This window comes from Loxodonta africana, chromosome 19, assembly GCF_030014295.1.
Source record: "Loxodonta africana isolate mLoxAfr1 chromosome 19, mLoxAfr1.hap2, whole genome shotgun sequence".
Classification (NCBI taxonomy): Eukaryota; Metazoa; Chordata; class Mammalia; order Proboscidea; family Elephantidae; genus Loxodonta; species Loxodonta africana.
In genome coordinates, this window is record NC_087360.1 from 57,003,750 (window position 1) to 57,031,588 (window position 27,839).

Below are 27,839 nucleotides of genomic sequence, written 5' to 3' on the forward strand. Positions count from 1 at the left end.
AAAGAGAACTGGTAAGGTCCCTAGGTGGCGTGAATGGTTTGAGCTAGACTATTAACCTAAAGGTTGGCAGTTTGAACCTACCTACCAGTACCGCAGCTCTACCCTAGAACACATGGGGTTGCCATGAATGGGAATCGACAGCAATGGGTGTGGTGTGGACTCAGTCAATTCTGAAGCTCTATTCAAAGAGAATCTTGTTTCGCTTTATAATGAACTCCTTCATAAAGTAACGGTCCTAAAGTTCCACCTTTGTAGACTGAGATGCCCCACCTTTTCCTAACTAAAGCCCACCAAGTTCCAGATAAAGCCAAAGAAGCACCAGCTTCCTGTTGTCATTGATCCTTCCTCACCAAGGAGATTTATTCAACTCTTACAAGAGACAGTGAGTGATCCTCACCATCTTCTTTCCTTAGAATTTATCATGGAACCTCACCCAGCCAGAGCTGCTCTGGTCAAGACTATCACTGGAATGGGAAAAGGGGCCTCATGCACAGGGAAACCACAAGTACAACCCCTGAGCTATCCATGTGAGGGATTTGAGACCCCTCAATGGTGGACAGGCAAAGAAAGGTGTACAGTTATGAGTTACCTAACGCCTTCCCGTTGATTCCAACTCATAGCAACCCTATGGGACACAGTAGAACTGCCCCCACAGGGTTTTCAAAGCTGTAATCTTTGCAGAAGTTGACTGACATATCTTCCTCCCACAGAGCAGCTGGTGGGTTCAAAGTACCAGCCTTTCAGTTAGCAGCCAAGTGCTTAACAACTGCACCACCAGACCATCTCTAATTATGAGTTAAACCAAGAAACCAAACCCATTGTCGTCGAGTCAATTCCAACCCATAGCCAAATGCTTAACCACTGCGCCACCAGGGCTCTAATTATAAGTTAGGGGGCCAGAATTTGAGGCCTGGTTCTCTTGGAAGCTGTCATTTAACTTCTATTGAGTGTGTTTTGGAGCCCTGGTGGTACAGTGGTTAAAAGCTGGGCTGCTATTCAAAAAGGCAGGTAGTTTGAATCTACCGGTTACTCCTTGGAAACCCTATGGGGCAGTTCCTTCCTGTCCTATAGGGTTGCCATGAGTCAGAATTGACTCAATAGCAATAGGTTTGGTTTTGGAGTTTGTTTTTCCCTTAAGTGCAGCAGGTGTCATAATCAAATGAGTTAGTCACAATAAGCGTTCTTGGTGAACTGTGACTGATTTATTATTATAATTGTTATCATTCTAGCTTATTAAATAGGAGTTACATAAGTAACACTTGCAAATATATTCAAGATTGCAAGAGAATGACTGTGGTCCAAAAGTGACCAAAAGACTCTGAGGTCATGGCAACAGCTGACTGAGGGAGTGCATCCTCTCAGCCTACCATTTCCGCTTTTTGCAATGAGACCTATGACTCATCGTTAGGGAAATCCAATGGACATAAACTCAAATTCTGTAAACATAAGCATTGTCACAAAACAATCCTTCCCTGTACAAAGAGCAAGGAAGTATAGGATTTCTCGCCATGGAAATCTCCTTTAGGAAATGAATACGTAGGTCACTTTTGGAAATTTGGTTTGCACATAACTGCCTATGGCTATTTCTCCAGAACACCTGTAGTTAGCTGGCGGGTGTTTGCGGAGCACACGCTACTTAGTGACCTGCATCCTGGGTGCTCTGCTGCTTCTAACAGGTCTTGATTTTCAAGTTTTGTTATGTTTTTTTCCTTTTTAACTCAGTGATTTCTTTGAGGGTTCTGTGATACCCTGTCTTTCACCTCATCTGAATTAAAAAAATAAAAGAAGAAAAACCTGGGGCTGCCCCTACTCACAGATTTTAAAAGGAGAAGTTTTGGGCCTTGGGCCTGAGTGGGAGTAGACTGGGAAGGAGCAAGACTAGCCCACTCACAGGAGGTCTGCAGGGGCAGTGAGGATGGGCACCTCCCTGCTGCTGTGAGGAGCCTCCCCACACCACCCAGAGGGCAAGGCCTCCCTGACCCTGTGGGTCCAAACTGGGATCAAGGTTTTGGCCTTTTTGTCCATTTCCTTGGTCATTTATAACCCACAATTCTATTCCCTTCAGAGGAACGTAGGTATATGCTACTGTGAGAAGGTGGTGTGGTATTAAGGGGTGGGGCCGGAGACCTCTGTTCTAATCCTGGCTCTGTGTCCTTCACTTACTGTGAGGCCTGGAGAGGTTCCTTTGCCTCGAGACCCTTGGTCTCCTCATCTACGACCTAAAGGCCTCTCTTCTCTCTGTTCTGGGAACCTGTGTGTGTATGCATGTGTATGTGTGGTGTGGTGTGGCATGGTCAGCGACTGCACACTCAGTTAGGACTTGAAGTGACAAAAGGAATTTTGAAGGTTCCACAGAGAGAAATTCATATTTTTTCTGATACACATTTTTCCAAAATTTTCAATTTTCCCGTTTTTTTTTTTTTTTTTTAATGGATTCTCCTGAAATGGCGGCTCAGGATTTTCTGCTTGAAAAGGCTCAGGAGTGAGAACCTGGCTGAAAAGAGGCACTGGAGGACTTGCTTTTAACTACCTTTATGCAACAAGCTCCCCTTTTTCCTTAGACTGTGTCTATTATTTGGGGGTGAATGAGAGGTGCTGGTGATGATAAGAGGGGCTTAAGTGCCACCCCCAAACCTCCTTTTGCTTCAGCCTCCTAATCCCTGACATGAGAAACCACTGTTTTTTTTGGAGGGAGGGAAATGGCACCACCTTTGCCCCCAAACTCCTGTGACTCCTGACCTGATTCCTTGCGGCCCACGCAAAGGCCAGTGGCCTCTGGGTGGCAGCAGAGATGTAGTTTTCTCCATCCGATTTTTCTTACCGATATTGATGAAGTCTGACCGATACTGACATGTCATCCCAAATCCAAAGTCTCTCCAAAATCCAGTTTCCTTCTTTATGACCTGCAAGAAAAGTACTGTTATCTGAGGGGGAAAGATATGGCGGAAATAAAACTGACGAAGAAATCTTCACAAACTCATTTGAGCAGTGTTAAATGTGGCCCCGTCTCATCCCTGATAAACAGCCACAAGTCTCTGTGGTTTCCAGTGCCTTCAGAGAGGAATACAGTAAACTCACCACTGTGAAAACGGAGCCTTGTGATTTTTGGCACCTCCGGCTGGAATGTTCCTAGGGTGTAGGCATGAAAACACACACACACACACACACGCATGCACACACACACACACACACAGTCAAAAACAAACTGGGTGAGCAAGTTTTTGAGCAGCACCCTGGAAAAGCCACCTACGTGTCTGGCCCCACACCAGTGCCAGAGAGAATTCAAGGCTTCAGCCCCTCACACAGGGCCAGGCAGAGAGCCAGCAAAGGGCTCAGGAAGTTGAGAAGAGGGATAGAGAACAACTCAGAATTCAGCTACCCTGGCACAGTCCACAAACAGGACTCCCTCGGGAAATAAAAAGGAATAGAGAGCCTTCAGTGGGTTACCGGTTCTCCAGCTCTGCTAACGCCCGCTTGCTGAGGAAAAGGGCACTCAAAGTCCAGGTTCTGAAGAAAGACTCTGTCCATTCATTTTTGCACCATTTTAAAACCAAACTGCTCCAAAAAGCACGTGCAGCGATGCCAGCATGAGGGCTCCCTGCCGGAGGCCATCCAAGCAGTGGCTGTCTTTACAAAGAGACCCTGCCCAGCTTCTTAAACTTGCAAGTAAACTTCGAATCCATTTGCTGAAGCAGCAAAACTGTTTTTCAAATTTATAGATTTACTGGCTGAGGTAATTCTGGGAATTGTTTTAAGAATTTTTTAATGTTTGATACTTCATGTAATTTATGTCCCTTTCATTTATGTAATTCAGCTATTCTATGTGATATTTTCAATGGTCTGGAGGTCATGATAGTTATTTTTCACGATTCATTCTTACAGTAAACATTGACGGTTAGATGAAAGTCCCCTGCCCTGGGGGACAGGAGATGGGAGGGATGTAGCAGGTCCCCTTTCCCTGGGATTTCTGCCTTTTCTGTTTGGGACATCTGGCTCTGCTTGTGGCTAATTAGAAACTGTGTGTGGTGAGAGGAGCCCAGGGTCTTGTCCCAGTGTGACCACTGGCTGGCTTTTCACCTCAGGCAGGTCCAGGTACTTCTGTGAGCCTCTACTTCCTTTCATGTAAAATGTGGGGGTTGAGCTAAATCACCCCTAAGGTCTCCTGTAGCTTTGACATCTGAATATTTATCATATCACTATTATTCCACCTTCCTGAAGGCTCACCTTATCCACAAGGCAAAAAAAAACAAAAACAAAAACGCAAACCTGCTGCCAAGTCGATTCTGACTCATGGCGACCCCATGTATGTCAGAGTAGAACTGCTCCATGGGGTTTTCTTGGCTGTAATCTTATGGAAGCAGATTGCCAGCCCTTCCTTCTGCACTGCCCCTGGGTAGGTTCAAACCATCAACCTTTAGGTTAGTACTTGAGCACAAACTGTTTGCACCACTCAGGGACCTGAACTTTACCACAGGCTAAATTATATTTGACAAATGGTTGGAAGAAGGGCTAATGAATCATAAAAATTCTTTTACCCTGTAACTTATTCAACGATCTTATTTTTACTACAGCATACAGTCCTGTTAGTATGCATCAGGATGACCTAAGGAAAACAAATATCAAGGAAGATTCTGTCAGTAAAGTTGTCTCCAGCAGATGTTCTCCAATTTCACTTCAGAACAAAGGGCTGTTATACAATCTCTCCCAAATGGCAAGGCAATTTCATTAGTATCAACTGGAAAGAGTTTGCAGGGCAGGAAATCCTTGGGAAAAGCTTCGCTGAGTCATTTAAAAAAAAAAAAAAAATCGTTCCATACTTGTCATACTAGGCGCATCATTTCTGTTGTGGCTAACGCCTTACTACCCCTTCTGCTAGCCAGGACTCAGACAAGTCCTCTAAGCTTCTAGAAAATATGGAGTCAGACAGAAGTGCCAATATCCAAACTTCAAATATTTGCCTGAGTTCTACATGGACTTTAAAAGAGAAAGCTTCAAACAGGAAAAGCAATCAGCCAGAGCTTAGAAAGAAAGGCAAGATGGAGAGCCCTTGAGGTGGCCAGCCCCCAGCCCTGGTTTGAGCAGGTGGAGGGCCTGACAAGGTTGAAGGGTAAGCCTCACCTGGAAACCCTGCAACAGAGACATACTGATTTGTGAGCTGGGGAGTGAGGTATATAAACATTTATTAATAATAAGCGCCCCCCCCCAAAAAAAAACCACTGCCATTGAGTTGATTCCGACTTATAGTGACCCTTCAAGACAGAGTAGAACTGCCCCATAGGGTTTCCGATGAGCGGCTGGTGGATTTGAACTGCCAAACTTTTGGTGAGCAGCTGAGCTCTTAACCACTGCGCCACCATGGCTCCTTATTAATAATAGCATTTATTAAAGCTGGCAAGCCACCTAAAGCCGCCATCTGAAGAGCTCACTGAAACTCAGCACTTGGTGGAAACTGATTTTGTTGTGCCCACAGCATATAATTTAGGGCAAGATGGAGTTCACATATTAAAGGCTGTGCCACCCACAGCTGTGCTGAGTCACTAACTGGAGCACTGCCCTTGCTGAGCAACCCAGTGGGAGCGAGAGCTCTCCAGTGTGTGTCAGATGACGTCGCCGTCCTCTTTAAAATCCTGCAAGAAAACAGCTGCCGTGGAGTCGACTCAAGGCAATCCTGTGTGTGTCAGAGTAGAACTTTGCTCCCTAGGGTTTTCAGTGCCTGATTTTCAGAAGTAAATCGACAGGCCTTTCTTCCTACATTTGAAGCACCAACTTTTCAGTCAGCAGCCAAGGACTTAACCGTCTGCACCACCCATAACCCACTGCCATCGAGTTGATTCTGACTCAGCGACCCTATATGACAGAGTAGAACTGCCCTGTAGGGTTTCCAAGGAGCAGCTGGTGGATTAGCAGCTGTGTCACTCACCCAGGGACTTAAAATCCTGCGGTGGTTTCCGAACGCAATGAAAATAAAATCCACGAGGGAAGCTCTAGCCTACAAAGGTCCTACATGTGCTCTGGCCCCTGCCTGCCTCGCCCACCTCATCTCCTATACTCCTCCCTTCCTTACTTCTAATTTACTATGCTCTGGCCACGCTGCTCTTCCGTCTGCCCCTTGAACTCAAAAAGCTCGCCCGTCTTTAAGGCATGGAACTTGCGGTCCTCCCTACCTGCTCCAGCTTCACTTCCTCAGAGTGGTCGTTCAGACCCTCAGTCAGCGTCAGTACTCCCTCCTCCACCATGTCACTCTATACCATCACCCAGGTTTGTTTCTACTTAACACTTAAAAAAAAAAAAACCCAAACCTGTTGCCGAGTCGATTCTCAAACATAGTAACCCTAAGGGACAGAGAACTGCCTCACAGGGTTTCCAAGGAGTGCCTGGTGGATTTGAACTGCTGACCTTTCGGTTAGCAGCTGTAGCTCTTAACCACTAGACCACCAGGGGCTCTCCTTAACACTTAGCACTCTGAAATTATCTTGTTGTTGTATCTGTGTCCTTGTTCGTTGATTGTCTTTGCCCACTGGTGCACATAAGCTCGGGGAGGTGAGGACTTGGTCCTGTTCACGGCTGTGTCTCCAGCACCCAGAACACTAACACAGCAGTACTAGTACTGGTTACCAGTTGTGTCAAGCCGACTCCAACTTATGGTGATCTCACATGTATCAGAGTAGAACTACCCTGTGTGGTTGTGAATGGCTGATCTTTCAAAAGTAGATCGTCAGGACTTGGGGAACACAAATCTCCAACCTATTGGTTAGCAGTTGTGCCCGTTAACTGTTTGCACAACACAGGAGGACTCCATCACACACAGCAAACACTCAATAAATACTTCTCAGTGATGAATGAATGAGGAGCAGTCCCAGGGCAGGGATGGCTCCAAGCCACTGGATACAGACACGTTCCAAGTAGGGGAGTCTTGTCAGCAAGTGGGTCAGTGAAGGCTCAGGAATTCTAGTAAATTTTGAAAAGTCAAAATCGTGTGCCTCTGGACCAACAGACAAAACGTTTTCACCTTTGGGTCTAATACAGAGGGCGTGACTTCTTAGAAACTGCAGCAGGCATAAGGAGCCCCACTGTTCTGTTCAAATGTTAAAAAGATACCCTGCTCAGGGTCTGTACCAAGGATGTTTCACTACAACAACTGAGAAGGAAGAAACCATAAGATAAAGATTATACTTCAACAGAAAAACATCTCCTGTCCTGGATTTCACTGATAAGTTTTCAAGTGCTATCCTCGTTTTCTAGAATGTCCGTCACTGGCCGGCCTCCTCTCCCACCTTAGATCTCAGCGGAGCACTGCAGGCTTGAATACACCACAAAAGGACAATTGTCAGGCCTGCTCTCCCACAGGAAGTTTCCAGAGCTGCAGCTCTGTGGGCGATTCACGTGACGGGGTGACTATTTTCTATGAGGACCTAAACACAAAGCACAAACCAGCATCTTTCCCCAAAGATGCAAGAAGGCACTGCCCTGCAGCTGCAGGGTGGCTGCGAAGGCAGTCAGCGCCTCTCTGGTTTAATAGTGCTGACTTGGACACCTGCCCGCCAAGCAATCTGGGCCCTGAAATTAAATAAACAACAAATACTCAGGCCGAGTGTTTCCTCTGCATCAAGAGAGTCTCCCAAGAACTGAAGTTGTGTTTGACCAGCCTCACAGTCACCAGGAATGCCCCCGAGCAGGGGTTGCAACCCAGCAGTCACACAGGGCTCCACGATAAGGCCCCCAGTCCTGGTCTAACGCTTTGCTGTTGCCCTCTTGAAATGCTTAATGATTTTGAACAAGAACCCCGCATTTTCATTTTGCACTGGGCCTTGCCACTTACGTGGCCAGTCCTGCCTGCGGTGGGCAGCAGACACCCTGAGCTGCAGGGGCCTCTGTGACTGTACTGACTGCTTGCTGGCCCTGCACTCTTTATTCCTCATTATCGTGGCCCTGCAGGCTTGGTGATCACACCACACAGAAGCCAGGAAAGCTCCATAATCTCTTCTTGCTGGGGTTCTTTGTACAGAGGTAGAATGACTTGCCAAAGATCACACAACCAGGTCGTGTCCAAACACAGACCAACACCAGGATTGCTGGGACAGGTTCCATTTCTTGAGCAAAGAGGTATTCCAGAGCCACAGATGTCAAAGAATTCGATTATGAATGGGCTCAATGCCATCTCCTCCCAGATTTGTAGTAAATGTCCTACATTTTTCTATAAGCTCCCTTTTATCATATCTGCATAATGAAGTTGTTTAGTGTATCCGAAGGGAATCATGCTGGACGAGGAGCTCGTCCGGATTCTCTCTCCTAGGAACCTGCGACCTAAAATGGGGCTCTTTACTCTCCTTTATGCCTGCCTCCTGCCTCTCAGTATCGTTGACTCCGGCTCAATCACACGTGCGGGATTTGAGTCCCTGTCTCTGCTACTTAGCGGCTGGGGGACTCTGAGCACGGTACTTACTCTCTTGGAGCCTCAAACTTCTCATCTGTCAGAGGCGAATAGTAATGTCTCTCCGCCTTATTGAGTACTAAGTGAGATAACGCAGGCACCATGCCTGCTGTGGGAAGGCTCCGTAAATGGCATCTGTCATTGTTATTTTGGGTACCCAGGGAGTGCATGCTAGCTGAATACATAAAAACAGAGTGTCGGGAAGCACAGGGTGTACTAGGCTCAGTCAGCAATTTAAAAAAGTTTAAACTGAAATGCGGGCTAGTGGATGGAGAGGGTAAGAACAGGCACCACCCTACCACGTCCACACTGAATAGAGTGGAACTGTCAGCAGACCGAAATGATGGGAGAACCACATGAGATCCAAGCGTTAAAGTGGTAAGGAGATGGCCCAGCAGTAGAACCACAGCACTAGGAGGCAAAGCAAGTGTGCCTACCTCAATTAGTACAAATCTTGAGAGTCCATCACTCTAGTTTCCATTTACTGGATGCTTACGATGTGCCAAGTCCTGGGGTGTACAGACATTTTCTCTGTAATCGGTTCGTGAGTCAGTTTGTGGAGGGCCATTAATCTTAATAAGGTATTATGGCTTACAATGGTGTGCCAGAGTTATTGGGCATCAGCTCCTAAGAGCCAATGACACACATCTCCCCCCCGGTCTGTGTTCAGTGAAGTCACATTGGTAGCCTGAAATAGGCCCTGGTGGGAGTATTTACACCATGGAAATTGGCAAATGCTACAAGTCAAGGCTATCTTCCCTCCTCCAGAGAGCAGGTTGTTCAGCAGTTATCAGCATACCACTGGCTTTTTGCCATAAAAATTTTGGGAAAAAATTGACTAAATCTGTTTTACAACATATCTCAGGCAGGAAAGTGAAGGAAAGACTGGAGTGTGTGTGTGGAGAGAAACAGTTGCTGTCACGTTTGTTCTGACTCATAGTGACCCTGAAGGACAGAGTAGAACTGCCCCATAGAGTTGCAAAGGAGTACCTGGTGGATTCAAACTGCTGACCTTTTGGTTAGCAGCCACAGCACTTAACCACTATGCCACCAGGGTTTCCAAGATGTCTCAAGATAGTGAGAAGTAGGAGGAAGCTCCTGCAATGGCCAAACAAGAACTGACAACGCTTGAACCAGGAAAGTGGCACATTAAAGTTGATATTTATTTAAATTAGAGGCATTCCTTGCTCAGAGAGCTTTTTTACATTAAAGCACCAGGAAGGTTTAGCCCATGGTTTAAAATTAAATAAACTAATTATGACTATAAAATCCCATGATTTCATTTATTTATTACTAATGGTTTGTATTCAAAGGTAAAGAAACAAGTGGTCTGAAAAAAAAAAAGAAGATCATAAATTTGGCTTCTTGCTTTTGTCTGCAGGCAAAATGTTACCAAATGACAGTGGCCAAGAGCCATGAGAAGAAAGACTGGCACATTCACTAACCAAACCAGTTGCCGTGAAGTTGACTCCAATTCATAGAGGTTCCGTGTGTGTCAGAGTAGAACTGTGCCAGAGGATTTTCAATGGCTGATTTTTTTTTGGAAATTGATTGCCAGGACTTTCTTTCCAGGCACCTCTGGGTGGAACTGAACCTCCAACCTTTCACTTAGCAACTGAGCGCATTAACTGTTTGCACCACCCAGGGACTCCTCACACTCACTACCCAGGTCATATTTGCAGGGCTGTGTCTTTTGTTTGCAGAAGTGAGTGGCTTTCGTTACAGCTGCATTTGAGATCTGTGTCCCCCCTTCACCTTTGATACCAACTGTTATAGACTGAATTGTGTCTCCCAAAAATGTGTGTCCACTTGGCGGGGCCATGATTCCCAGTACTGCGTGGTTGTCCACCATTTTGTGCTCTGATGTGATTATTCTACGTGTTGTAAATCCTAACCTCTATGATGTTAATGAGGCAGGATTAGAGGCAGTTATGATAATAAGGCAGGACTCAATCTATAGGATTAGGTGGTATCTTGAGTCAATCTCTTTTGAGATATAAAAGAGAGAATGGAGCAGAGAGGATAGGGACCTCATTACCACCAAGCAAGAACTGGGAGGGGAGGGTGTCCTTTGGACTTGAGGTCCCTGTGCTGAGAAGCTCCTAGACCAGGGGAAGATTGATGAAAAGACCTTCCCCCAGAGCCAACAGAGAGACAGAGCCTTCCCCTGGAACGGGCACCCTGAATTTAGACTCCTAGCCTACTAGACTGTGAGAGAATAAATTTCTCTTTGTTAAAGTCATCTACTTGTGACATTTCTGTTTCAGCAGCAGTAGATAACTAAGACATGGACTTATTCCAGGAAGGCTACTTAGGATTTATGAATATATGTGTATATATATTTTATATATATATATACACATATGCATCATATCTTTCAAAACAGAGCCAAAATGCACCCTTGGTAGGACATCTTTCCTGACCTACCCATCTCCAATCATTAGTTTTGATTTTATATCTTCTCAGCACCTACATGTTTTATCTCCATTTTATTTCTGTAGCTTGATGTTATGCTTTGGAATTTCTGTTTACTTCCTTTATACTTCAGCTGTCATCTAGATCCTAAGCAAATCTATTTCTACCACGAGAGTAAGGAATTTTGCTGCTGTTACTTCTCATTTTGAGTTGTGCCACATTAGTAAACAAAGGTCCCAAAGGCTTTACTTCATCTGTGTCACTAAGTTCAACTCTACTTTGATGAAGCAGCTTTTCTCCAGTCCTATTTTGAGTGTTTTCCAAACTGAGGGGCTCATATTCCAGCACTATATTAGACAATATTCTGTTGTGCTCTGTGATGGTTAAGGTTGTGGGTCAACTTGGCTGGGCCATGATTCTCAGTGGTTTGGCGGTTATTATGTAGTTTGGCAGTCCTATGATGTTGTGATCAGTTTCATGATGAGATTTGATATAATATGATCACCTCCATGATGGGGTCTGCTGTGAGCAGCTAACCATTTGAAAGAGAGTTTCCTTGGGCCTGTGGCATCTAATATAAGTGGACATTCTGGCAAGGCTGGTGAGCTTTTGCTCGCTCTGGATCCTGCAGTTGGCTCCTGTTCCTCTGAACTCTGGTTCTTAGGACTTGAAGTAGCAGGTTACCTGCAGTCTTGCGTGCCGATCTTGGGATTCCTCCATCTCTGAAGCCTGTGAGCAAGAGCCTTGCTCTCTGACCTGCCAATCTTGGGTTTGCCAGCCCCTGTGGCTACGTGAATCGGGGAAGCCTCTATCCTGACCCAGAGACTTGGGAAGTTCTAGCCTCTACAACTGTGTGAGCCATTTCATTGATATATATCTCACTGAGTATATTTATATACTTTATTGGTTTTACTTCTCTAGAGAACACAGCCTAAGACATGTTCCATAGGGTTTCCACTGGCTAATTTTTGGAAGTAGAGTGCCAGGCCTTTCTTCATAGTCTGTCTAGTCTGGAATCTCTGCTGAAACCTGTCCACCATGGGTGGCCCTGCTGGTATTTGAAATACTGGTGGCAGAGCTTCCAGCATCACAGTAACACACAAGTCACCACAGTAGGACAAACTGACAGATGACTGTGGATTTGCTTACTTTGAACACATCATCAGCAAAGACCAAATTCTCGAAAAGGACATCATGTTTGGTAAAGTAGAGGGTCAGGAAAAATAAGAGAGCCCTCAGTGAGATGGGCTCACACAATAGCTGCAACAATGAACTGGGACATACCAATGACTGTGAAGATGGCACAGAAATGGGCAATGTTCTGTTCTCTTATACGTAAGGTCACCAGAAGTCGGAGCCAACTAGATGGCAATAAACAACAACAACAGACTAAAGAAATCTTGGTTTTGATCTGGGCTCTGTCACTCTCTGACTGTGTGATCTCAGACAAGTCATTCTACCTCAATAAAAAGTAGAGAGTGAATGAATGACACGAGCCCACAAGTCACTTCAAAACATACTAAACTATTATTGTTATATATTACTATATACTAAAACATTATCTGGGTTCTTTTGACTTCTCCAGTTGCACCTAGACTAGTGCTCTGTAGTCACAAGGCACTCAGGAAATGGTTCATCAGGTAAAGAAACATAATCATGCATTTTCTTTTTTTTGGATGGGTGCCCTTTGCCTCAAAGAGGAGAAATGTGTTTCTCCTGACTCAAGAGTCATAAACACTGAACTCTAAAATATCAGACTTATTCGCTCTAGGAAAGCGCAGAGGTGTATTTGGAAGTAAATGTCAAAGGTTATGGGGTGATTCAGAAGTTCTAGCAGTGAACACAGGGAAACAGATCTGGGGAAATTCTGTTTCTGACTTGACCACTAATTCTGTAGGATCTGAGAAGCTTGCTTAATCACGTCGTACCTCTAGCTTCCCCTTGTACCTGCTTCCCTACAGGAATAATAATAAAAGGAAAAACCTCTCAAATTGTGAAATGAAAATAATTCCTGGTAAGTGAATGAGGTCTTTATGAGTCTGAAGTGGAAACATTAATCACATTCAATCTCAGATGTAAACCAGTACTTTATTTAAAACCAAATGAACTTTTATTTTGATTGGTTGAGAAAACATAACTCCGGTATCCCATTTTTCCCTCCATCCCTTTTAGAAGCTTAGAACTCTTAAGGAAAGAGGCTCGAAGGGTGTGATATCACCCTTAAGGGGATAAACACTGATTCTTGGGGAGCTAAAGACTCTTACTACTTTTATGTATAAAGCACAGATATACATACAGTATATAATAGATACACAGTATATCTGTGGTGTTAAAATTTTGCTGGGGAGGTGGGAACTATCTTTACTGTTAGGATAGTGTCTTAAGCCCAAGGGACAAACCTTGTCCAACTTGAAGGAACCCCAGCTTGAAGCTTTCTGGAAAAAGTTATTACATCAGCTGCCAGAGGTTAATTAGAGAGGGCATAGGATGAGGATAGAAAGAGCTGGTTTTATGGCTTCTGGTCAGTTCTCCAGAAGAATTTCACAGGATTCATGTTTTCAATGAAAGCCCATTTATTTACTCCCTCAGCACAGGAGCAGACAAGACCTGATCCCATCACAGCTTCACGTTCACGAAGCAGATTTCCTTCCTTCACCCTAAGAGGCTTTGCCAAGCTGGAAGCAGAGCACACAAGGCAGTGATGCACAGACAGCCCCCGACCAGAGGGGAACCCTAAGCCTTGGCCTGAGCTAGAACACGGCTTTAGACAAACCCAGCTGATCTCCCTGCAGGGAAAGACCACAGGCCAGCCTGAGGGTGGGAGAAGGGTCTTCTCCTCTCTCCATCAATGCTGGCAACAGTCGCAGAGGCGCTTGCCTGCATGTGGCCCGAGATCCTCTTCTGGCTTTCATTATCCTCCTGCCCCCTGCCTACTTCTCGCTGAACGAACTGCCTGCCTAGGACAGAGACATCCAAGCTTACAGAGGTCCTTGGTGCTGTGTGGTTTCGCTATCTATCGCTTATGCAGCCAGGATCTTGGCACCTTTAAAAGCCACCTTATCGGTGACAACTCTGATGCTAATGTCCACCCAGAGGCATGGTGATCTGGTGCGAACTGTGGCAATGATGGGAAGGGTACCGACAGCCTAGGTCCAGAAAACTGGATCTGGTCCTTGCCCCTCCCCTCCCCCGACTCTATTTTCTATCTGTAAAATGGGACCATAAATCTCACCTTATTTGTAATAATACCGAGAGAAAATGTGCTGCTGGTTTCCAAAATGTGATACTAGTTTCCAAAACCATCAAAGGAAACCATGAAGGTGTGAAATGACCTTTGTGTAAGGTACTATTCCTATTTATTTTCCACTTTTAAATATTGCAAGCACTTTCAATCAATAAGGCGCTGGAAGCAAAGGCCATAAGGTCTGTGAAACTTAAAAACTACAGAGGGAATCAGCCCACAGATTGCCCCTCACTTTTACTCATGGTCAGGCACCCCCAGTAATGAGGGGAGCTGTACGCAGGCATCTGCAGGGTAATTACTCACCAGCTGCTGCTCCAAGGGAGGAATTGAGTCATGATGGCCGTAGATTATGCCAGGATTGTACTGACTGAAAAGGACTGGATAAAATACCTTTTTCCCTGCAAACGAGAAAACATTCACTTAAAGCTACAGATGAAACTATTGGGTTTGTTCATTTTCATTCAACCCCATGAACCATCCCAGGTATTTGCACTCGCTTTTCTTTCCCCGTTCACTTGACTCTTAAACAGATCCTTGAAATAAACTCAAGCTCTTAGATCTACTGCATCGGCCAGGCCAGAAAGACATTCAAATATTTCTGCCTCAAAGACCTCCCAGCACAAAAGTGATATTTAAAGTGTTAAAAGGCAGTGGCTCTGCTGTGGGCATCAACCCATGGGAGTGAATATAAGTGTAAAGTCCAGGCTGCCCCTGCCATGTCAGAATTAACTCATTAGTTGCTGGGTCCCGGGGCAATGTGAAAGGTTGCCGGAAAGGGACCAGGGTGTCTGGGTGGCAGGAAAAGATGTGGAGAACCTGGGGTAGTAGCTCTTTACCCATTTATACAGAAGAATTTCGATATTTTAACAACCAATATGGCCATGCCAGTAATTATCAGTTGAATATCAGCCCTGCCTCTGAGTTAACTGTATGAAAATAATTTTCATATTTTGGGTTCTTTTTTCTTCCCTTGGTACCTGCCCACAGCTGGGTTTGTTTTTTTTTCTTTTCCTCTTTAGGGTAGCTTTTCCAGGTACATGCCCCGCCCCCCACTCCCTCTTGTTCACCAAAGCAGGCCTCCCAGTTGAAAATGGAAAAGGGGTTATAAATACAAACTTGGAACAAAATGTCACAGAACTGTGGTGGGGTGGCTGACAGGTCCATAATGTGGCACCAAAGGAGAAATCAAACCAGACGATTTTCCTTTTCTCTGTCACTGAGGTAAAATAAGTAGAACATGAGCATGGACTGTGAAGAGAATGGCCAGTGAGTGTAAGCGAGCTAATACCACCCTGAGGGACGAAGGGGAAGGGAAGAAGGGAAGAGCCACCCCACAGACTATACCTGGCTGAGTGTTCAGCCTACACGTATTGAGGAATTCAGTGGTGAAGTAAATGTCGACATCACAGAAGAAGAGGAGAACATTGCTTCCCTTCCAGAAGCGGGCACCAACATCAAGTCCCTTTCCTCGAGAGAATTCTCCATTCAGTTGGATGAAGGTAAAGTTCCTGAAGTTGGCAGCTCTAAAAGGGAAGAGCAGACGCAGTCACTCAGGTGCCCGTCCTTCCCAGGCTGACAGCAATCCTCTGGAAATACGTGACCAGGGACCACCCACATCTTGCCACATCTCTTTAGTGACTCTGAGGGCTCTGGGACTACCCAAGCAGTTACAGAATGACCCAGACTCACTGCAAACTCATTGGAATAAAAGGTATCAAGAACACCTAGTGAAGTGTTGTTGTTGTTGTTAGTTGCCATTGACTTGATTCTGACTCGTGGCAACCCATCCATGTGTGCAGAGTAGAATTGCTCCACAGGGTTTTCAGGACTGTAACCTTTAGGAAGCAGATCACCAGGGTGCCCCTGGGTGGGTTTGAACTGCCCACGTTTCAGATAGTAGTTGAGTACTTAATGGTCTGTGCTACCCAGGGACTCCAGTGAAGTTTTAGCATCAATGTATTTCTTGTTTCTCTGGTAATTTTCCCATACTAAAAATCGTACTGACGTCACTAATGAATCTCCTTTTTCATGGAGAAAACTTGAACCAATGAAGATGAGGTCAACACAACCCAGGAACATTTCCGTGGTTCCTGAACCACTCAAATGAAACCAATGAGCCAAGGAAATAAAATCACATTGGAACAACCCCACCTAGCATCTTCTCATCTTTATTCAAATCCAGAAGCCTGGCAAAATGTTCTTGCTAGATAGCTATTCCAAAAAAATATTTAAATCTGGATTCCTTCCCCACTCTCAGATACAGCACCATAGCATGGTAGGAAAAATAACAGAATTTGGAGTCAGAAGACTAGGACTGTCTCAAACCTGGCTCTCTCTAGATTAGTTCTGTGATCTAGGCAAGCCATTAATCTCCCTGAGCCTCAGTTGCCTCATCTGTAAAATGGGAATAATAATACCTTCCTTAAATACCTCACAGAGTTAGTAATTAGATAAATGGTGTTAAGTATAAAGCACTGCATCAGCACGTACTACTGTTTTAAGCACAGGTGAGGATTCCCAGGCCTGTGTTAGTGAAGCTGAGGTGTTTCTTCAGTTTGCTAGTCTCTCCCAGGAACAGCAGAACCTTCTGAGATGGGGAATGTCTTGAGTTAAACTCATTCAGTACCTAGTGAAACAGGGATACTGCCATCTACCAGAGAAAAACCAGAAAACCACTAAAGATCCTACTTCTTGCCTATTCAGAGGCCTTGCATTTGGCAAATCTCCCTTTTCCTACTGACACCACCCCCTTTTCATAACTGTGTCCTTTCCTCCCACATCACCCAGTCCTCTGCCTCTTCACTGGGCCTATCCCTATGCCTTAACTTGATATATCCAAAACAAATACCGAATACATTTCCATTTCTTCAAGTTTGTATTCAAAGTAACTATCTTGGGTAAAGGTCAATACAAACACAGAGTTATAACAACCTTTCAAGATGCTAAACTGTACTCGTGTCTGGTGATTTAATCAGGGGAATTAGTTCTGCTACCCCTCCCTTGACCTACCATCTTCTTTCAAATCTGGGCATGAGCTTGGTTTTTTATCTTGGGAATCTGGCAGCTCAACATTGTCTAAGTTCAATGCCAGACAGACTTTTCAGACTTAGATCAAGGCAGAGTCATCGTGATAGAAAGAGCTGGTCTGTAAGTGAGTGAAGGCCTGAATCCCGGGTCTAGAACCATGTCTGGCACTTAGTAAGTGCTCAATAGGTGTTGGTGGACAAATGCATGAATCAATGAATGATTCTAGCCTGAGCTCAGTCTCTAATTTATTTGGGTTAAGTCCCTTTGCCTCTCTGGTCTCAGTTCCTCATTGTAAAATCAAGTGGTGATAGAGCTCAAAGGTCCTTTTACACCCTAAAATTCAATCATTCTATAATTCTGCATTCAGTTTGCCGCTGCCCTACATTTGGGAGGATTCTCTTCCTGTCCCAGAATCTTAGCTTGAATTTTTTCTCCGGGTAGGTGGCCCCAGTTCATATTTTCTACGAGTAGCCTTCAAGTTATGCTCTAAAGCATTTTCAGTATTAGGTATGATCCTAGGCAAGGAAGGCACTACCTCCTTGTCCCCAAAATGTTCAGGTGATGTGCTCCTTGTAGTCATCTTAATATCTCCTGGAGGTTTCTATAGTTTTAGCCCAACCCATTTGGTCAGTATTTAGGAGAATTTTACTCTTGGGAGAGGCCTGGATTTTTACTTGTTAATCTGAGGGAGTCTCCAGCCAAGTCTCACAGTTATTTGTTCACCATCCCGGGCTGTCTTGATTTCAGCCGCTTTCTCTAACAGCCGGAAGCAGGTCTCCTTCTTCATTTGTTTCAAAGTTCATACCATTTGCAACCCTCCCAAACTGCTGGGACATCTGTGAGCTAACTTGCAGAGCAGGGATGACTGACATTTCCAAAGCCCAATGAATGAGCAAGTCCTTACTCAGAGACCTCATCCAAGAGATTTTCCAGGAGATCTCAAATATATAAATACTTTATATTTGAACAACAGCAAGCAACTTTCTCCAAGGGAAGGGGAACACAGTCAATACACTGTGTTAAAAACAACGATAAGGTGCATCTGAGACAAATCATGGTCTTTTCAATTGTCTCATATGCATGCAAAAGTTGGACAACGAAAAAGGAAGACAGAAGTAGAACTTCTGTGTTTGAACTGTGGTATTGGTGAAGGATACTGAATATATACCACTGACTGCCATAAGAATGAACAAACCAGTCTTAGAAGAGACAGAAGTAGAATGCTCTTTAGAAGTGAGAATGGCGTGACTTTGACTCACTTACTTTGGCCGTGTCATTAGGAAAAACCAATCACATCACGTTTGGTAAAGTAGAGGGCCAATGAAAATGAAGGAAACTGTCAATGAGATAGATTGACACAATATCCACAATGGACTCGAACATACCAATGATCATGAAGATGATGCAGGACCAGGCAATGCTTCATTCTATTATATGGAAGCCTGCGATGAGTGGGAGTTAACTGGATGACAACCAACAATAACAACAATACGATATTCGCTCTTGAGTAGCCTACAGCCCATTTGAGTAGATATGTCAAATATTTACAAAAGTCAAATAGGAAGACAAGACAGAACTAGAAACTGAGATAACAACAGTAAAGCCAGTAGGTAATCAACTACTGAGTCAATGGTGCGAAGACAGTCGTGTGCTACAAATTCAGAGGGAGCGTAGGAATCTGGGGAATACGCTTACCCAATACATAATTTAGTTTGTTCTGTACAAAAATTCCCCAGTCCCTCACTTGAGATGCTGCTAATAAATGCTATTCTTTTCTGTTCTGTCACAGCAGAGGGTTGAGGGAGAGGGAGCCAGGTTTGCCTGTCAGTTACAATTACTAAAAAAAAAGAGTTGGAGAACTCAGCTGCCATTGCATCTAGTGTTTGAAATGACCTTGAGTTGGAAGAAAGTTAAAAAAAATAATAATAATAATAGCCTTAAAACACCAACCTCTATGACTCAACGTGTGTTGCCTTTAGAGAAAGAGAATTTAGAGAAGTGGATGCTGGAGTAGTGTCTGCTATGGATTGAATTGTGTCCCCAAAAAGATCTGTTGAAGTCCTAACCCTTGGTACCTGTGAATGTGACTTTGTTTGGAAACAGTGTCTTTGAAGATGTTATCAGTTAAATTAACATGAGGTCATACTGGAGTAGGCTCGGTCCTAAGTCAATGTGAATGGTGTCCTTATAAAAGAAGAAAAGAGACACACAGAGGGAAGACAGCCATGTAAAGACAGAGGCAGAGATTTAGAGTGATGCATAAGCTCATCACAGAATGCCAAGGATCGCTGGCTGTCACCAGAAGCTGAGAGAGAGGCCCTCGGAAGGAATCAACACAACCGCCATGCTGATTTCAGACTCCTGGGCTCCAGAACTGTGAGACAACAAATTTCGGTTCTTATAAGCCACCCAGTTAGTGGTACTTTGTTAGGCTAGTGCTAGGAACTGAATACAGCTTCCATATGGCCTCATGCAAAGGCAGTCTGCTTCCTTTCACTCTCTTCCACCCTCCAAAGGGATGTGACAGCCTTTGTTACCTCCAAGGCACTACCCAATCTGAATATGCATTTCAAACCCACTCCTCGCATGTCTGCAGGCCACACAGAAGCCCTGGGAGGCAGCATCCAACTTCTCTCAATGCATTATTTACACTATTCCCTTCCCCCGCACAGAGGCCAGTCCAAGGACTGCACCAGCAGTCTCTGGTGCCCACACACAGCCCTGTCCTGTTCCAGCTCTGCCTAGTCTCCTCATCCAGCCTGATCAACACTGGCCAGAGCCAACATGCTTCCTTATTTTTTCACCTGGCAGGCTGGATACCTTGTAGCTTTTCTCTGAAGGACAACTCCCCAGGCCTGATTAGGGAACAGGACATGTGTAGACACGGAGGCAGGAAGTGGTGACAGAGTCATCGCTGGCCTGGAAAGCACCATCGGTCAGTCACAGGCACGAGGGAAAGCCTGGGTGCGAACACTGTCATCCATCTGGGTTTCCCAGTGTGGCTACCAGGCTATTGCAGTCAGCTCTGAGCCTGTCTGCAGATGGATAATGGAGCTAGTCTTCCCCCTGGTTATTCAACCTAAGTGTTTCTTTTAATTAACCAGTAATCTGGGAAAGCCCCTCATTTTCCCCTCTTGCCATCAGGAAGTGCTTCTGATAATTAACAAGATATCACTGCTAAGAGGTGAGTTGGAAACACTAGGAAAAGAATTGAAACAACCTCGTTCCCTCTCTCTCAGAACAGAGGGGTTAATGCGTTGCCTAATCTTCTGGGCCTGGTAGTGGGATACTCTCCCATCTCAACAGAATCCCAGATTTACCAGCACCAGCCATGTGGTCTCCAGAATATAGGATGCAACAGGATGAGGAGACAATGGCTTCAGAAAGATAGCCAGGCCTCTTCCTTTCAACACATCCCATATCTTCACTCAGAAATGCTGCTCATTGGACAGATCAGAGTGCTCCCTGATGAAAAGGTATCAAAAGCAGCAAAACCATGCAAAAACAATGACACATCTCAACCCAGACCACTGATGGTTATGGTTTGGTGGCTATGCATTTGAGATTGTGCACAAGAAGACAACCCCAAAACACGGACAGGGAAGATGCTCAGTCAGGGAGACTCTTTGGCCTTCTTTTTCCTCCCCATGCAGTGACCAGCCAGGAATAGATCTCAATGAAAAACTAGTCACCAAGATACAGACACGGCTGGAACTCCTGTCTCTGCTCAGTGTTCTCTCCCATATAATATGCTTTCTCCACCCATACCTGTGACAATTCCACTCATTCTTCAAGGCCCCTCTCAAATGTCACCACCTCTATCATGCACTACTGCAAACTGAGCTCCCAGAGCATGTTATTTAGTCCTGCCTCCTTGTGTCACAATGCCATCTGGTGCCATTGCTTACATAGACTTGTGCATAATTATCTACCAGGCTCTAAAACCGTCAAAGACAGCGATTGTCTTTTTTTTTTTTTTTACTATCTTCCGAGATTGTCTAGCATTGTGTCCAGTAAGTGGGTAGTGGACATGATCCATAAATACTGGATGAATAAATAAAAACACCAAGGTGCATTTCAGATCTACCACTGAGTGAGGATGCTGTCCAGAGACACCTCAACCGTCCCAAGAAAGCTGCAGCCCCCTCAGGTGGGGCATGGAGAAGCTCCCACAATTGGTATAGCCTCATGCTTCTTTATTTTTGGCCTGGCAGGCTGGATACATTGTAGCTTCTCTCTGAAGGACAACTAGGCCTGATTAGGGAACTAGACATGCCTAGACATAGAGGGAGGCTCTGACCAAGGGATTACAAAGGACAGGCACCAACCCAAGCTTTTAAGAAGATGACAAATATGTAAATAACATGGAAGAAAGAGAGCTGGGGAAAATAAAAAGATGCAATTTGGGTTGAAATACCTAATTTACCCATAGAAAGAATTGTAATAGAGTCATGCCTAAACTAATAGCAGAGAAAGGAACAGACATTTATCATGGTAGAAAAAGGGCACCATATTCTATACTATGGAATTTCCTATTATAAATCTGAACATGCAGTTCTAAAAGACCACATAATTTACTCAGAATTATTTCTTCTTTTTTCTTGAATCCTATTATTGACTGATGAAACCCTTGAATTTCCCATTCAATTCCTTTCTTTTATGAAATAAATCTGGTGTATGGGGATTCCTCCAAGTTACAGTTACTTTTAAAGAGGTTATAATGACCTGAGGAAGGTCATTGTTTCCACTGGAGATTTAATTTCAATAATTGTATTTCCCAGAATTGCTGGATTAAAGATGATAAAATAACTTGCTGTCTAATATGATTTATTCTAATACAGACTTCTTCCCACAATTGCAAGGAGATTCTTTAATGTGGCACTTTCCACAATAGCCCTCTATTTAAAAAAAAAAAAAAATTATATGGAAACGTATGATATCTAGTATATAATTTTAAATTTTAAATCTCAGTGCCCTAAATATTAAAATCACTAAAGTGTTCTACTTATGAAGAAATTTGAATACAGTGAAGAATTTAAAACTAAACATGTTCTCAGTCAGATTTTCATAGTCAAAAAACAAAACAAAACAAAACCCATTGCCGTCGAGTCGACTCCAACTCACAGATCTCCTATAGGATAGAGTAGAATTGCCCCCCCCCATAGGTTAGAGTAGAATTGCCTCATACAGCTTCCAAGGAGTGCCTGGTGGATTTGAACTGCTGACCTTTTGGTTAGCAGTCATAGCTCTTAACCCCTACGCCACAAGATTCCATAGTAGGCACTTTAAAACCAACTAATTTAGAATTTTATGGAGTTTAAGCTGATACTACTCTGTCCTATAGGGTCGCTATGAGTCGGAATCAACTCAACGGCGCTGGGGGTGGCTGGGTAAGCTGATACAAGCCTGTTTATACAGCTCTGTTTTTTGCAGGTTTCTTTGGTGATCTTGTTTTTCGCCTTTCCATTGGCTCTAAAATTGAGTGTAAAAATGAGACACTGCCCATTAAGAAGAGCAAGTTCCCATGCTTTGAACCTCAGAGTGATGGCAACGCAGGCATCAGCTAGTTAGAATTCATCATCTTCCAGGCCAAACACATAAAATGTCTTTTCTTTCTCACTGTATGCATAGGTTTTTGTTTTGTTTTGTTTTCCTCTAAATGTCAAATGTGGCTGGCACCAAGCAAATTCGCTGATGCGCCAAAAAATAATGAGATTCAAAGATCTGGTGTGACCCTCTGTCATGGGGTATTCATTGAAAAAGAGATGGTGGGAACAATCTGAACACCACCAAGCTTTTGCATGTCTTTGCTACTGGGCAGCGTGAGCATTTTGAAGGTGGCAAATGAGAATGTGAAACTTCTTTCCTAACCAGTGACTCCTTTCTTACCTCCCTAACTAGGAAACCTGTCTCTTCTGGCTGTAGGACAACCACTACCGAGAATGTGGGCAGTGGCCTCGAGGTGGTCACACTCCAGGAGGACATAGCACTTCCTCTCTCCCTCTGCATCCCCACAGGTGGCCATGAGTCTCAGCCAAGTCTTGAGTGCTCCAGTCTAACTCCTGAACATGCTGCTTCCCCTTTCTCTGCAGTCTACACATATAATTCCCAGCTCCTTCCCGATCTCCACCCAGGCACACTTGCCCTTACTGGCAAACTGTTCTTAGACGTGCCAGCATCTGGGTCTCTCCACACATGGCCCTGCGTCAGCTTCCCCAGCATATTTATAGGCTCATAGTGGGTGCTCAGTACACACTTCTCCTTTTTTGTCTTGAATAAACTACTCTACAGCAGCTTATTCAACTCAATTCACAGAGTAAAAGTGCCCCTTGGTCTGTGCTAGGAGATGCAGAGGACACAGAAGGAAGATGGGGTACTGTTTGATTTGAGAGAACATGCTCTTAAAACAAGACATGACATACGTGTATTTTTTTTATTGTGCTTTAAGTGAGAGTTTCTAATTCAAGTCAGTTTCTCATACAAAAACTTATACACACATTGTTATGTGACCCTAGGTGCTCTCCCTACAATGTGACATCGCACTCCTCTCCACCCTGTATTCCCTGTGTCCATTCAACCAGCTCCTGTCCCCCTCTGCCTTCTCATCTTGCCTCCAGACAGGAGCTGCCCACATAGTCTCATGTGTCTACTTGAGCCAAGAAGCACACTCCTCACCAATATCATTTTATGTCTTATAGTCCAGTCTAATCTTTGTCTGAAGAGTTGGCTTTGGGAATGGTTTTAGTTTTGGGCTAACAGAGAGTCCAGGGACCAGGACCTCTGGGGTCCCTCAGGTCTCAGACCATTAAGTCTGGTCTTTTTACTAGAATGTGAGGTCTGCATCCCACTTTTCTCCTGCTCCATCATGTGTTCCCGACATACATATATTTTTAATAAAAGTAAATTCGTATTAACTTTTCAGGGCCATGCAACAACCCATATACCTGAGGTGACCACAAATGCAGGGCAGAAATCACTATTTTAGAGGGCAATGACCTCATTCTCTCTGAAGAGAGACTAATACACACCATTATTTGGTGCTTGCTCTTTCTGTTTTGGGGTGAGGATGAGAATATCCACAATGCTGAAAAGAAAGATTCAACGAGCAATCATGTATCCTCAAAAGAACATTTTTTTTTTTTTATATATTGGATAAAAAAAAAAATCTTTAACATACTTTTTTCCCTCCAGTATGTGCTAGGTCAAAAATAGAAAAATAAATCAGAGATTATAGGATGTGAGTAACGTAATTAGTGATTGCTCAGATAGCTGTACCCCAAAATATATGCCCTTTAACTGCATATAATCCTTTGAAAGAACCCACTGAGCATTTACTGAAACTGTCACAGGCTTAGCCATGAAGAGAGCCAGAGTAAACTCTCCAAGAGCACATTCGACTCTTCCTCTTTGTTTTTTTTTTTTATGCATGTATGTAGTGGAATTTCTGGGTCATATGGTAACTCTGTTTTTAACTTTTTGAGGAACTGCCAAACTGTTTTCCAAAGGGACTGTACTATTTTATATTATCACCAGCAATGTATGGAGGTCCCAATTCTTCCACAACTTTGGTTAACACTTGTGATCTTCTGTCTCTTGGATTTTAGCCATTTCAGTGGGTGTGAAGTGGTATCTCAATGTAGTTTTGATTTGCACTTCTTTTTAATTACAAATGATGTTGACTCTATTTTCATGTACTTATTGACTATTTGTAGTTCATCTTTGGAGAAAGATCCTTAAAATATTTTGCCTATTTTTAAAATTGGGCTGTCTTTTAATGTTGTCATAAGAGTTCTTTATATAATCTAAGGCAGATTAATATCAACTTAATTTCAAAAGTATGCACAAACTTTGTTCCTATATAGCTCCATTCCCTCTCCCCTCCTTTGTTGTGCTATGCCATACAAATTGCATCTTTATAAATTACAAATTATAATTACTGCTTTATGCACTTATCTTTTAAATAAGATAGGAGAAAAGAAGCCATAAACAAAAAAATACATTTATACTGCCTTTTATACTTACTGATGTAGTTAACTTTACCATTGTCTTTATTTGTTCATGTGGAGCTAACTGCCTAGTGTCCTTTCATTTCAGACTAAAGGACTCCCTTCTGTGTTTCTTGCAGGGCACACTGGCTATCAGTGAAGTCTCTCAGTTTTTGTTTATCTGGGGAGATCTTAGTTCCACCTTCATTTTTGAAGAATAGCTTTGCTGGATATAGATTTCCAGGTTGACAGTCTGTCTTTCAGCACTTTATATATGCCATCCCACTGTTTTCTGGCTTCCTTGGTCTTTTTTGATAAGAGATCATCCATTAATCTTACTGAGGATCCCTGTTCATGATGAGTTGCTTCCCTCTAGCTGCTTTCAAGATTCCTTTTTTTTTTTTTTTTTGCTTTTGGCTTTTGACAATTTGACTGTGATGTTTCTAGGTGTGGCTCTCTTGTTCATTTTTCTTCACTCTTTTTTAATTTCTGTTCCTCAATAGAGTAGATAAACTGAATTGACCTAGCTTCGAGCTCACTGATTCTTTCTCCTGCCTGTTGAAATCTGCTATTGAGCCCTTCTAGTGAAATTTTCATTTCAGTTATTGTACGTTTCAACTCCAGAATTTCCATTTGTTTCTTTTTATAATTTCTATCTCTTTATTCACTATTTGATGAGACATGGCTCTCATACTTTCATTTAGTTCTTTAAACATGGTTTCTTATAGTTCTTTAAATATTCTTAAAATCGTTGATTGTGCCTACTAAGTCCAATGCCTAGGCTTTCACAGGAACAATTTCTAATGATTGCTTTTATTCCTGTGTATAGGCCATACTTTATTGTGTCTTTAATTTTTTTGTTAAAAAGTGGACATTTTAAATAATGTATGTGGCAACTCTGATAATCAGAATATCACCTCTTTGCGGGCTTGTTGTTGTTGTTGTTTGGTTAGGAACTTTTTGGAACTAATTCTGTAAGTCTTTATCCTTTGTCATGTGTGGCCACTGAAGTCTCTGCTCAGTTAGCTTAGTGGTCAGCTAATGACTGGACAGAGGCTTTCTTAAATGCCTGGGACCAACAAGTCTCCTAGTCTTTGTCAAAGGACTCTGTGTGTGTGTGTGTGTGTGTGTGTGTGTGTGTGTGTGTGTTGGGGCACCTTCAACACTCAGTGAGGCAGTTGACAACTCTGTTTTAGCCTTCACTTCCTGCTTGCACAGAGCCTCAAAGTCAGTCAGACATGAGAGCTTAGGGCCTTCTCAGGTCTTTTCTTAGCATGTGCACAGCCCTATACATGTACCTGGTCTTCTATATTCCCAGGAATTTACTGGAGCTTTTCAAAGCCCTATGGATATCTCATTTCCCAGTTATGCCTTTTCAATTTTTTGGTTAGTCTTTTGTTTCCCCCAACTTTTATCCACCCCTTCAGGCAGGTGCAAAACACTTGTCTGTAATTGTCTTCAATAAACAGCCCCAGGAAAAAGGCTTTGCACTCCACAAGCTCTAAGTCAGGTCAAATAAAGACAATCTTGCAGTGGGGGCTTTCAGGGAACCATCAGTCAGGTCAAATGACAATTCTCTGAGAATGATGCTTTAAAGAAGCCCCAACCCCATTCCATATTGCTGTAAGCCTTTTGTTAATTTCCAGGGTAGAGGCAAAGTGAGCATGGTCCTTACTTTCCTCACCAGATCATCTGTAGTGAACAATTACACATTTTTTCACCCCATCAAAGATTCTCTGCTTCTAGGGATGGCTGGAATCTGTCTCTCTCCCAACTCTACAGCACCTTCCTACAGAATTAAAGCCTCTTTTCAAATTTACAATCCCTGACAGGGGCAGATGGCCCAGTAAGCAAGATTAAGCATGGGCTGACTTACTAATCTTTAGTGAATATGTTCACTACAGATGATCTGGTAAGCAAGGTAAGCATGGTGCTTATCTTGCCTATTGGATAATCCTCCCCTGTCCACGGTTCTGAAAAAGTTGACTAGCAATTTTTGCCAAGTTTCTTGCTGTTTTTATGGAGGAGAGAATTTTTGGTGCCATTCTTTTCACTGACATCACCCTTTCTTTTAACTGCTGTATTACATTCTGATATATGAACTTAATATCATTTGTTTTTTTCATAATATATTTTTTCTAAATTTTTATTTGGAAAAATTTCAAGCCTTCAGAACAGTTGTAAGAATAGTACAATAAACACCCACATACCCGCTGCTTAGATTCACCAACTGTTAACATATTGCCCCATTTGCTTTCATTTGAGAGTTAGCTGCAGACATCCTGACATTTCACTCTCAAAGACTTCAGCACATATCTCCCAATCACCAGGGTACTCTCCTGAAAAGCCTAAGTATAATAATCGCACTCAGGACATTTAACATTGTCACAACATTATAATCTATTCTCTAGGTCATATTCACCTCTTCCAAGAACAATTTAAAATGCCTCAAAATGCAGGCACATATTCATAAAGAGCTGGTACATGAAGCAGAATCATGCTTAGCCCCTTCTCTGGCAAATGCCAGATGAGATGGCCACAGGCCTGACAGGCGGCTCTGTGTCTGTGTGGTGCTATCCCCCTGCCACTGCGTCCCAGGGTTAAACACTCTTTATCTGCCTTGGGAGGCATCTGCTGTATAGCTTATTTCATTTTAAGATTCTTATCTAAAAGCTCTTTGTTCAAGGAAAAAAAAAAATTCTGCTTAAATTTCAGAAAACAAGGAAACAAAACCAAA

General features: G+C 43.5%; 1 protein-coding gene across 15 annotated transcripts in view; it reads right to left on the reverse strand.

The window, feature by feature from the left end:
* CSGALNACT1 (chondroitin sulfate N-acetylgalactosaminyltransferase 1) overlaps positions 1-27,839 on the reverse strand; it is a 390,272-nt gene that overhangs the window by 6,153 nt on the left and 356,280 nt on the right. For all 15 annotated transcript variants that reach the window (XM_064272743.1, XM_064272750.1, XM_064272751.1 and 12 more), the window contains 3 exons: positions 15,435-15,613; positions 14,394-14,488; positions 2,822-2,903 (listed from right to left, as the gene is read on the reverse strand). In XM_064272743.1, coding sequence (XP_064128813.1) covers positions 2,822-2,903; positions 14,394-14,488; positions 15,435-15,613 — 356 coding nt within the window. The remainder of the gene's footprint in view (positions 1-2,821; positions 2,904-14,393; positions 14,489-15,434; positions 15,614-27,839) is intronic.